The 13,217-nt window shown below is 46.7% G+C and overlaps 1 protein-coding gene across 1 annotated transcript in view; it reads left to right on the plus strand.

Annotated features, from left to right (window-relative positions):
• The window catches only part of CERKL (CERK like autophagy regulator), a 162,560-nt gene that overhangs the window by 113,493 nt on the left and 35,850 nt on the right, over positions 1-13,217 (plus strand). The window contains exon 6 of the mRNA XM_073646798.1: positions 12,503-12,577. Within this exon, the coding sequence (XP_073502899.1) occupies positions 12,503-12,577 (75 nt within the window). The remainder of the gene's footprint in view (positions 1-12,502; positions 12,578-13,217) is intronic.

The following is a 13,217-nucleotide window of genomic DNA, read 5'->3' on the forward strand; positions in this document are numbered from 1 at the left end:
AACCAGGGAAGGCCGTGTGCGACAATGCTGCAAACCTGGGTGCGGCCCTTCGCCGGGGCAATGTCACACACGTGCCTTGTATGGCTCAGCAATTTTTAGCCCACTATCCCAGACTAGATGGCCTTCTGCAGAGGGCACGGTCGCTGTGTGCTCACTTCCGCCGTTCGCATCCCGCAGCTCAGCGACTTACATCTCTACAGAAGTCGTTGGGCCTGCCACTTCACCGGCTAAAATGCGATGTGCCTACCCGGTGGAATTCAACTCTGCACATGTTGCAGCGACTGTGGCAGCACCGACAAGCCCTGGTGCAATACGTTCTGACGTATAGCCTGGGCCAACGAGATTCAGAGGTGGGGCAAATCACGCTGGAGGAGTGGTCTCAGATCAGGGACCTATGCACCCTTCTGCACAGTTTTGAAATGGCGACGAAGATGTTTAGTGCTGACGATGCCATTATCAGCATGACTATTCCGGTGATTTACATGCTGGAGCACATGTTAAACAGAATTCGGAGTCAGGTGGTGGCACAAGAGGAGGTGGAGGAAGTAGAGGAGGAGGAGTTGTATGCGGAAGGGCTAACATCTGCAAGGTCCAGAAGGTCGGCAGCACCAAGGCGGCAGGCATGTGAGGGTGGGGGAGATGGTTTTACCAGGGCGCATGGTAGCAGCCAAACTAGTGAGGAAGGTGCAGGAGCCCAGGAAGAAGTGGAGGACGAACTGATGGAAGACTCATCAGATGAGGGAGACCTTGATCACATTTCTGTTGTGTGAGGTTGGGGGGAGAGGACAGAGGAAGGAAGCATGATTGTTACCTCGCCACCAACACAACAGGGACTTGGTGCTCCTGGATGCACAACACACATGAGTGCCTTCTTGCTGCACTACCTGCAACATGACCCTCGAATTGTGAGAATTAGAAATAATCCTGACTACTGGGTTGCCACACTGTTAGATCCCCGGTACAAAAGTAAATTTGCAGAAATTATTCCTGCCATAGAAAGGGATGCACGCATGCAGGAGTATCAGCAGAGACTGTTGCAGAATCTTACATGTGCTTTTCCACAAAATACCAGTGGTGCACGTAGTGAATCTCACAGTTCCAACTTGCCAACCGTGGGACCGTCAAGTGTTCAGCACTCAAACCGTAACAGAACCACAGTATCTGCTGGTAACATCAATTTTGCGGAATCATTTCACCACTTTTTTAGCCCATCCTTTGCAAGGCCACAGGAGACAAGAAGTCTGACACATAGTCAACGCCTAGAGACGATGGTACAGGAGTATCTCCAAGTAAACATTGAAGCCACGACTGTGTCACTGGACCCTTGCTCTTTTTGGGCTTCCAATCTGGATAAATGGCCGGAGCTAGCCACTTACGCCTTGGAGATCTTGTCATGCCCCGCAGCCAGCGTTCTGTCTGAACGTGTGTTCAGCGCTGCTGGTGGTGTGCTGACAGATAAGCGCACGCGGCTCTCCACTGATAATGTAGACAGACTCACGTTCATAAAGATGAACAAATCATGGATCCGAAACGACTTTTCTACCCCTGTGTCATCCTGGGGAGAGTAAAAGCTTGATGATTGGTTAAAATCACCCTACCAAACGTTTTAAGCTTTCAAATTACTAATCATGTTTATCTGTATCTTGACTGGAAAATAATTTGGGCTTTGTAGCAGTGTGCAGCACTGATCCTATTAGGCCATCTATAATAAGCTCCACCAGATTTAAAATTAAAAATAATTTTTAGCTGCATCTAGCCCGGAAAATAATTTTGGGGCTCCGAGATGCGCAAGACACATAAGTGCCTTCTTGCTGCACTACCTGCAGCATGACCCTCATATTGTCAGAATTCGAAGTAATCATGACTACTGGGTTGCCACACTCTTAGATCCCCCAAACTTTTCGATCAACCTTTTCATTTTAATAAAGACCAAAAAAATGGACATTTTTGAAATTATAAGCATTAGCAGGTTGTTAGAAACTGAAATCAAACAGTTTTCAACTCAAAACTTTATTCTAGGTGATGTTACATTTTCACATAGGACCCCTTGTTCGAAAGGAGCTTCTGAACTCTCTCGTCCATTGAATTTGTCAGGTTTTGGATGGTTTCTGCTTCAATTGTTTTGCATGAGGACAGAATACCCTCCCAGAGCTGTTGCTTAGATGTGAACTGCCTCCCGCCATCATAGACACTCCTTTTAATGATGCCCCAAAGGTTCTGAATGGGGTAGAGGTCAGGGGAGCATGGGGGTCACACCATAAGTTTGTCCCCTTTTATGCCCATATCAGCCAGAGATGCAGATGTTTTATGTGCAGCATGAGATGGTGCATTATCATGCAGAAAAATGATCTTGCTGTGAAATACACGGTTCTTCTTCTTGAACCATGGCAGGAAGTGCTGTTTGAGAAAATCCACATACATTATGGAGTTCATCTTTAGCGCCTTCAGGGATCCTAAAGGGGCCGACAATCTCTCTCCCCATGATTCCAGCCCAAAACATTACTCCACCTCCTCCTTGTTGGCGCTGTAGCCGTGTTTGCGTGGGGTGGCCATCAACCAGCCATCCTCCACTCCATCCATCTGGACCATCGAGTGCTGCACGGCACTCATCCGTGAACAAAACAGTTTTGAAATCAGTCTTCATGTAATGTTTGGCCCACTGGAGCCGTTTCTGCTTGTGTGAAGTGGATAGAGGAGGTCGACACGATGGCGTATGCACAGCTGCAAACCTCTGAAGGACCCTGCATCTTGTTGTTCGGGGGACGTTGGAGGCACAAGCAGCTTCAAAAACTTGTCTGCTGCTATGACAAGGCTTTTTTGCCGCTGCTCTTTCAACCTGACGTAATTGCCTGTAGGAAAGAGTCCTCAATTTGCCCTTATCAGCACGCACACGTGTGTACTGTGAATCAGCTACATACTTCTTGATTGCCAAGACACTTCATCCTGATCATCGCACAATGTTGATTGTAGTCATGCCTTGACCTAAACACTCCACAATTTGTTGCTTCTCAGCAGTCGACACATCCTTTTTCTTTCCCATTTTGGCAGAAAATGTAGGCTGCTTAATAATGTGAGAGAGCCTTCTTAAGTAGTCTTGCCTTTCATTGGACACACCTGCCAAACTAATTAGCACAGGTGTCTGCAATTGCTTACAGTGATATAAAGAGCCCTGACACACATCACCATCAATGAGTTTAACTGACAAACAAATTCTTCCCTTATCACTCCTAAACACTTTTTGCATAATAATTTGGAACGCGGTGTACATGTGCTTTTCCACAAAACACCAGCGGTTCACGTAGTGAATCTTACAGTTCTAACTTGCCAACCGTGGTCTGTATGGAATTGTTCAATAAAGGGCCCAAAATTAAGATAACATAGATGGGAGAGGTCTCTATGAATAGGAATTCCTAAGTATTTGATGCCCTGTGAGGGCCAGGCAAAGGGAAAGTTGGACTGGATGGAATCCTATATGGATTTGGGGAGGGAGACATCGAGGGCCTCAGACTTCGCTGCATTGATTTTAAAATTTTACCATGTAACAAAGTGATCTATTTCAGCCATAACAGCATGGATGGATATATGTGATTGAGTGATATATACTAGGACATCATCAGCAAATAGAGAGCACTTGTACTCGGTGCCTCCCACCTCAATCCACCTAATATTGGGGTTATGGCGAATTGATGAGAGCAGGTGCTCCGTCACTAGGATGTATAAGAGAGGGGACAGAGGACATCCCTGCCTTGTCCCATTGGTGATTGTGAAAGGTGATGAAAATGTTCTGACGCACCCCCTGGGCCTTGGGACACCCGGAGCCGGACCCTTTTTGGTGGATGCTGGTGGTTGTAGTCTTCGTGGCGGCGACCCGGTTCCGTGGCTCAGGGCGGTCAAACCAGTGGCGGAACTATTTATGTGGTTTTGATGTTTAAATGTCCGACTACGCCACCCGTGGATTGCGGTCAGAGTAAACCGCCGCTACAGGGCAGACCGCTGAGGCTGGTGTTGTGGGTGCAGCAGAGCGTAGCATAACTCCCCACGGGAGGAGTATAGCCTCAGGGCAGTGTATGCGGAGGATGGGGGTGATGGTGCAGGGCAGCAGCAGTAACGACACGGAGTCAGTGATGCAGTCCAGGGCCTTTACTCACAGTTCTTATTATCCAGACCACGTCTGCAGGTAACGGCTGCCCACGTCGTACTGTGCTCACCAGGTGAGGGGCTCAGACAACTCCCAGATAACTTTGGAGCACTTCACAGGACCCCCTTTGTGTGTCCTTTGTCTGGCCTTTCTTACCAACACTTCTGTCCGGCTGCCTCGGGCCTCCTCTTGGTAAACTTGGCGCCAGTTTCCCTGACCCTATGTGGTGCCTTCCTAGCGGGTGTAGCGAGCGGCTGCGCCACATAAAATGTCAGAGCCTCCGGTTTCTAGCTGAGGGTCGTTTCCTGCCTCCACTAGTTCGGGGACCGGTCTCCCCCTTTGGCCTGACCCCTCCACGCAGGTGGATTCGGGCGTGCGGTGGTGACTCGCCCGTCCGCACCCCTGGGATCCCTTCATTCCTCGTTCCTGGAGCCTTCTCCGCTCCTCTTCCTTCCTTCTCCCTCTTCCAGGCCTGGGCCTCTGTTACTAGGCCCGCCTCCGGAGCAGAGCTCATGCAGAGCCCCTGCTCCCTGCCACTTCTGCTCAGACTTCTCTGCACTGAACTAAGATGGTGCCCACCTTTTATACTCCCTTCTCAATGCACCCAGGAACTGCTTCCTCCCTGCTCCTGCACTACAGGGTTCCCCTTCCTCAGTGTTCCCTCCCCCCACTCCAGCCAGGGACAGGGACTGTCGTGCCCATCTCAGGGGCATATTGGTCGCCCTGCTCCACGGCAATGTGGTGTAATGCATGCAGGTGTCGGGTCCTGATCCACACTCCATCCTTACCTGAGAGTGAGATATCACACCTCTGGGTGAGGTGCAATACGTCTGTAGCAACCGAGCCCTCAGGGTGCTACAGTTCCATTTATCTTCAGCCTAGGTGACGTATTGCGATACAGGGCCGTGATTTTGGCTATAAAAGGGTCCCCTAGACCCCTACCCCAAGCTTTTTAAGAGAATCATATATGGCGTGCCAGGAGACTCTATGGAATGATTTCTCAGCATCCAACGAGAGTATCTAATTACAAATTTTTAACTGCATCTAGCCCAGGAAATACTTTGTGCCTAGTAGCAGTGTCTGCTAGTCAGCGGATTATCCCGGCTGTTAAGCAAGCTACACCACCTGTAGTTTAGACACTTAATTTTTTCAAAGGAAATGCTTCGGGACCATGGGATACTCAGTGAAGAGCATCAGGAGGCACCCCAAGGCATAGGGGCTGGGACTGGCAGTAGGATGCCTTGCGGTGGACAGCCGAGCTCGATCCTTATAAAAGCTTTTTAACTGCAGCAGCTTTAGTGGACGCTACTGGAGCTGGAATTACGCGGCTGCTGGCATGAGACTTGCCCTCCAATAGATCCTTGTAAATGGATTTAAAGTGTATTCATTCAAATTAGAGAGACAATTTAAATTAAAAAGCTTAGAGCTGCCTCCACCACAGGGGGGCTCGCTCGACCCACCAGCGGACAGGCACCAGTATTGGGAGAGGGGGGCTGGCCATCAGGGTTCACCGCGGCTCTGGCACAAACCCGGCGACATGGAGGTGGCACGGGCAGGAGCGGACTGGCCGTGTCGGCTTCTCACTTTTTGGATTTTAGAAGGGCATGACATGCCTATATCTGTGTCTCCCCCTCCTTTTACTCCTCCACCTCTTTTATTTTCGCATGACTATATGTACTTGTCACTTTTCCATGTGTTAGTTGTGTCTTCTGAGCAGTTTGTCAGCTTTTGGACACCTTTGAAGGTGTTTTCTATGTGTTTCTATGTGTTTTTGTTTGCCTGCCATTGGTTTTAACGGTGTTCGAAGGTGTTCGACGAACAGTTCGACGAACAGTTCGGCGAACACACGGGTGTTCGACGAACCGAACCGAACTCGAACACTACGGGGGTGGCTCAACACTACTGGCAAGTGGTAGTTCCAGGAGCGCTAGTAACGCAGCTAGCCCAAGAAGCTCATAGAAGAGGTGCTCACTTCGGAGTAGAAAAGACCTTCCGGTGGTTGCAACGGTTGGTGTATTGGCCTCAACTGCGGCAAGAAGTCGAGGGGGTCTGCCGAACATGTCGCCAGTGTGAGTTGAACAAGCCCCCGGAGCAAAGAGCTCCCATTCAGACCATCCGAACTTCTGCCCCCTTGGAAGTCTTGATGATTGACTACCTGATGGTAGGAACTTCATACAACGGTTATGGACACTGTTTAGTCATGACTGATCACTTCACCAAATTCGCAGTAGTGACGCCCACTAAAGATCAGACGGCAGAAGCAGCAGCCAAGGCCATCTGTCAAGATTTCATCCGGATTTATGGGTGCCCGAAACGAATACATTCTGACCAGGGAGCCTGCTTCCAAGGACGAGTGATGGATGAGCTATACCGCATGTATGGGATCGACCGTTCCCGGACAACGCCCTACCACCCGCAAGGGAACGGTGCATGCGAGCGCTTTAACCGAACCCTGTTGCAAATGTTGCGAACACTGGAAGCGGACAAAAAGATGAAGTGGCCCGAATTTGTGTCCGAGCTGGTGTGGGTGTATAATCGAGTTCATGTAACCACCGGCTACATCCCCTACATGTTGCTGTTTGGAAGAAGTGGCCGAGAAATCACCAAACTGGAGCTAGACTCAGAAGACCCCGGCCCGGGCAGTAGCCCAAGTACCTGGATTCGAGAACACCAGCGTCGACTCCATACCGTGAGAAGACTGGTTGCTCAGAAGTTTCAGGAAGTAGAGCATGCAGTTCGGCCCCCGAACACAGGTGGATAGCTTCAGCCAGGAGAACGAGTGCTGGTGAGGGCTAAAGATTTGGGAGTAAGCTGGACCATCGTTGGGAGGCAATACCATATCGGGTGGTGAGGAAGGTTCACCCAGACAACCCCGTCTACGAGGTTAGGCCCGAAGGGGATGACGCCGCGACATCCAGGGTGTTGCACCGTAATATGTTGCGACCCTGCTACTCTGAAGCAGAAGTCTGTAACGGAGTTGGGCCCTCAGACGAGTTGGCTGAAGTGCCACATACAGGAACCTTGGGGGATGAAGAAGGATGGGCCACAATGCAGTTGGGCCCGTCAGAACCGTTGGTGCCACTCCCGAGTGGAACTCAGAATGAGTCGGGAAATGATTTGCAATCCCCAGTAGTTGATTCCTCGGATCTCCCGGAGTCTCATCAGCAAGAAGAGCCCCACAGAACTGAGCGGGCTAATGCCGGAATTCCTCCTAACCGGTATGCTCAGGAAGAGTTTATCTGGTCTCAAATCCAACAGAAAACGCAGGAGTGTGCCCAACTCCTGTCTGAGCTTGCACTGCCTGGAAGGAGACATCAATTCTGCGAGAAGTCCACTCGCCCGAGGACTGGCGAGCAAAACGGAGGGAGGAATGTAGAACAGGCAAGAAAGCTTGTAAAAGGACTTCAACATGACGTTTCAAGGATGGAGCGAGACTGCCATCTACTGGCCAGATACAGTCAAGCGGAACCAAAATATGCAAGGGAAGTTGCAGGGAGGGCAGGTTCAGACGCTGGACCCGATCAGGTGACTTCCAGGAAGGAGTTCCAGGAGATAAGAGGCCAGCGCGCCAAACCTGAGGGGTCTTTGGCGCCAAGCAGCAGAAAGGAGCAGACGTGCTCCCTGCGTCCTGAGAAACCCCGCGTGACAGGCCAAATCCAGAGGCCTGAGAGGTGCTCCAGCCAGGCACCGGTAAAAGAGCTCCGGATCCCTCACAGTTGTGACCCGAGTGCTGTGCCTGCTGAGGGGACTAGGAACCTGATCGCGGTGCTGAGTGAGTTCGCGGAACCCGACGTCACCCGCCAACAGATGAGGCCTGGACCCCCCTATCCAAGGCTCGAGAGACTGCCTCCAGCGGCCAATCAGAGAGGAGTTGAGAGACGGTTGCCCCAGGAAAGTCACGCCAGCGAAAGCAGAGGAGCTGCATACGTGAGCAGGGCCGTCACTTCCACTGTTCACCCACGGTAACGGGGACAATTGGGTTTATGTACTCAGGTTGGGAGGGGAACGGTTGGGGCTAAAGTAGCACAACGTGATCTAATTGAATTTGTCCGGAAGAGACTCACGGCCTAGCGGGAATAACCGGTGACCCCCGCTAGGGCCAAATGCACAGTTAAAGAACTTGCGTGGTGTCTCCCATGATTGAGGGCATCACTTTACTTTAAGAGACTGCGCCTTACTTTAAGAGACTTCGCCTTACTTTGAGAAATTTCGTATTTTTCTGATATTTCAAACCACTGTTCATTGCCCATGTTGCTAATCCCTTGTTTCAGAATACCTGTTGTATAAAAACTGTTTACAATCATCTCTGACTGTCCCTGCCTTGTGTCTCTGTGCGTTGCATTCCGGCACCTGCATTACACCTGCACGGTCAGACACAGCCATTACACAGTACACAGCAGGGGCACATTTATAAGATTATCTCAGCACAGGAACATTTTATTTAAATACATCCAATTGTGGAAATTATTATTATTCCAAGATCTATTGAATAAAATCAACTTTTGTTTGTAGGAAAACCCCTTTAAGTATTTGCTGCAGACATTTTTGCATCAAAACCATGTGTCTTAGGCCTCCTTCATACATCCAGGTGATTACTGTACAGAAAAAAACAGTACTGGTGAGATCGGTGGTCTGTGTTCCATCTGTATGAACGTATGTGACATCCGTGTATCCTTTTGGTGTCCGTGTGTCAGTATGTCCATGTGTCCGTGTTTCACATCCATGTGTCTGTGTGACACATACCAGCGCCTGGGAAAAGCAGTACAGTTCGCGTTGATCCCAGGTGCCGGCAGCTCTAATCATTGTCGCTTGGTCGTGCTGAGATCAGTGTGACCAGGTGACAATGATGGGAGTTGTATTCAGCATCCACTGTGTACATCCTGTGTAAAATTAAGAATTAAATAAAAAAAAAATGACGCGGGGTCCCGCGTAATGTAAATAACCAGCCGAGGGAAAGCCCACAGCTTGGAGCTGATGTTAATAATCTGAAAAGGGACAATATCACTGTGCCATTTCTGGGGCAGCTGAGGGCTGATGTTGGTAGCCTGGGAGGGGAGGTAATGTCTCTTGCCTCTTCCCAGGCTATTAATATCAACCCTGTGAGCTGTTATTAATAGCCTGGGAACATTTTGGGATATTGTCCCTTTTCCCAGATTTAACATCAGCACCCAGCCTTGGGCTTTCCCTCGGCTGGTTATGAAAATGATGCGAGAGCCCATGCCATTTTTTTTATTTAATTCTTAATTTTACACAGAATGTACACAGTGGGTGCTGAATACAACTCCCATCATTGTCTCCTGGTCACACTGATCTCAGCAAGACCAAGCGACAATGATGAGAGCTGCCTTCAGCAGCTGGCACCTGGGATCAGTGCGAACTGTATCGCTTTTTCCCAGGCACCGGTACGTGTCATGCTGTTGACACATGGATGTACACTCATTTTGTCCATGTTGCGCAAAAAAAAATGTCATGTCTGCGGGTTTTTCACACAGACACATGGTCTGTGTGTAAAACCTGACATGTGAGCAGCCCCATTGAATACAATGAGTGTGCATATGTCCGTATTTGAACTCCTTAAAAAAATGGACCTCATATGGGCTTAAAAAATGGACACGTGAAGGGGTCCTTAGCAGAAGAAATGATGCATAAAAAAACGTGTTTTTTGCCATTCATTATAATGGGTGCAAAATTATGCGAAAACGCTGAAGGAATTGACATGCTGCAGATTTGATATTGCCTAAAAGAAAAAAAAGCAACATGTGCATGAGATTTCAGAAATAGAAATCAATTTGCTGGGACCATAAAATGTTTTGTTTTTTTGCGGAAAAAGCTTGTTGGAAAAAAATGCAGAGAAAAATGCAACGTGTGAAAATACTCCAGGCTTGAGATGAGTCGGAGGCACAGAAAGCAGCCAGACGGGAACTCCTGAATGGGGATAGAACAATGTATTGATTTTTACATGTCTTTTTCATTAAACACTTGTATTTACCATAAATTAATAGAACATATATTCTTGTATCTCTGCATTCATTCCCTGTTATTCTTCCTTAATATTGTTAGGTGTTATCCTTCTCTTTGTCAAAAGAGTGTGTCCCACTCCCTACTCAGACACTGCAGCATTGATTGGAGAATGTGAGAGTATTCATGTATGGTGTATGCAATGACTAAGGACGTTTAGTCTGAAACGCGTCTGCGTCTACCCTGTGTCTGGATTTTAATGGATTTGCAGTAAAAAAATAATTTTTTAAAGGATCCCTAGCTGGATGTACCATCCTTTCCTCTTTATTGAACTCTTGCCATACTTCAAGGCCTTCCATACAGAGTAGATTCTTGACCCTTGGGTGAATATTCGGTTACCGCAAGGTTTCCAATGACTTTTATATGCTTATGACAATTGGTAACACCCAGTTGTCAATTTATTCACACATTTCTAGGAGGAGTAATAGAGGAACAACAGGATGCAGAATTCTTAAAAAATGCTACTTTGGAATTGTTATATTATGGGGAATGCAAGTATTTATTAAAACAAACATATTGGGTAAGCTAAGGGGTCTTTTAACAGCAAAGCTCTGCTTTTCTTTGTACAGATATCTGGAAAATGTGTCTGAGTGGTTGATAATATAGTAGGTTCTGCGGTTTGTTCCATTTGTGCATTAGTTAGGGAATACACTTTCCCTGAGAGTTGTGCTTTTTCTCTTTACGGAGGACAACAGTTACTGTAAGTTGAGAGAGTGCGAGCATCAGATGGCAGTGTCTACAAGAGAGGATAGGGATGGAGCGGTGAATGGAGGTGCAGAAAGGGGTGGATGCTACTTGGTGGTTGGCCAGCTGACCGTGCCCACAGGACTCCCATACAAATGATGAAGAGTCGCCCATGAACGGTCACCAATCTATTGATAACAGCATACAAAAACCATAAAACTGACCAGTACCTCTGAACATAATAAAACAAGTGTGAACTGGTGCAAGCTGCTATAACTGCATAACATACAAACAAGAGAATACAGCAGCACTCTCTAAGTGCTAAGATGTGTGCAAACTTTGAATATATGACATTACTGTATATAGAATATACTTATAAAAATGAGGGTACTTACTTAGCTCATAAATTGGCCAATTCATGAGAGCCCATTAGCCACGGTAAGGTGACCTTTCTTTGATGGGACCCTAAACCTAATATTTATCAAACATGCTTCTCGTGGGCTATACGTCTACAAATTTAAGGGTCAGGCAGGATCCAGCACTAATTAAAACCTGCTTTAGGCTTATGGAAGGAGAACACAGTCAAAAAAGGAGGCAGTCACTTACCCCATGTGCAGGGCATTGCAGTAATTTAGGTATCCATGGTTACAACCACTAAAGACTAAGTTACAACCAATATGTCATGTACCGCTAAATAGTCATTAAAAGGGTATTCCCAGCTCCAAAATCCTATCCTAATATGTAGAAGGTGTAATAATAATAATATTAGCAAATACCTCCAATAAGAAATGTTGTATGGTTCTCCTGGTTCACTATGTCGCTTATCATGTGCAGGGCATTGCAGTAGCTTAGGTATCCATGGTTACAGCCACCACCAACTAACTATAACTAGCTATCTGTCACTATGTGAGTGGCCGTATCCATGGATATCTAAGCTTCAGCAATGCCCTGCACATAGAGTAAGCAACATAGGTTATCAGAAGAACTATACTACATTTCTAATTGGAGTTATTTGCTAATATTATTATTATTACACCTACTATTTTTTGGGATAATATCTTGAGATGGAAATATCCCTTTAATCTGCCATAAATGTATGAGATAGAAAAAACCCTTTAAAAAAATTCTAGGCATTGTTGAGGAAAGGTCAGCAATAGTGATGAGCGAGCGTGCTCGTTTAACCCTTTAACCGAGCATACTCGGGTGCTTGCCGAGTATCTTCGGCGTGCTCGTATATTATGCTCGAGTCCCTGCATCTGCATGATTTACAACTGTAAGACAGCCTGAACACATGCAGGGATTGCTTGTTTGTTAGGGAATCTTCACATGTGTTGAGGCTGTCTTACATCTGTAAACCATGCAGACGCAGGGACTCGAACATAATATACGAGCACGCCGAAGATACTCGGTAAGCATCCGAGCGTGCTAGGTGAAAGGGTTAAACGAGCACGCTCGTTCATCACTAGTTGGCAACTAAATGAATGATTGTTCTTCCAACAGCTTTTTTGCTGAAATGTAGCGGATGCAATCTGAAACTGGGCAAAAAAATAACTTTTCCTTCCCCTACGTGGTCATTGTAGTCATAAAATACTCATAGAGTCCTGCTCATAACTTCTATTTTTATTTTCCCTAGAATAATAATTTGCATGTATTGTTTTCTAGGGACCACCGATGTTTTGGCTTACTCCCTTCATGGCATCAGGCATTCGGTAACTGCCGCATTGCACATCATCATGGGTAAGAATTATCCCATGGACAGAGCAGTACAATTAGCAATAGGGCTGTGTCTGGGTTTATGTGCTTTTTAATATTCATAATGTTAGTAAAAAAAAATGACTAATTTTATTTATGGAAAAAATGTTCTTCTTGTATATTGTTCATGGCTGGCTGTAGCCCAATGTAAAGTAATTCAATCTTTGCACATTGGATCCACTTTGATAGAGTAACTGTGTTCATTTTTTATATCTGAATTAGATGCATCAATAAGAATTAGACAATTACACGGTGCAGACAGATGGTAACGCTGACAGTCTTTTTGCCAATACATAATAAGATACTAGTGATGAACATATCTTTTGAAATGTGAATTTTCCAGCTTTGCAGAGTTTATCCCCAAAATTTGATTTTCATTCAAATCACAAGTACTTTAATTGCTTTGAAAAGATATATAACACTCTAAGGTCTCCTAGAACTGTATCCAACTCAGTTCAAGGTCTTTAACGCAAGGACAACCTTAGTAATGTCAAAGTGGCCTTAAGATACATGGCTATGGGTAAAATGATTGTAGCTGTTCTTCAAAGCTCTGCTGTCACACACTATCTGTAATGTTTATTCAGTGTTTTATTTCTTTATCTCCCTATATCTATTGCTGAGCTGA

This window comes from Phyllobates terribilis, unplaced genomic scaffold, assembly GCF_046119375.1.
Source record: "Phyllobates terribilis strain yellow unplaced genomic scaffold, ASM4611937v1 Scaffold_9__5_contigs__length_417890890, whole genome shotgun sequence".
Lineage (NCBI taxonomy): Eukaryota > Metazoa > Chordata > Amphibia > Anura > Dendrobatidae > Phyllobates > Phyllobates terribilis.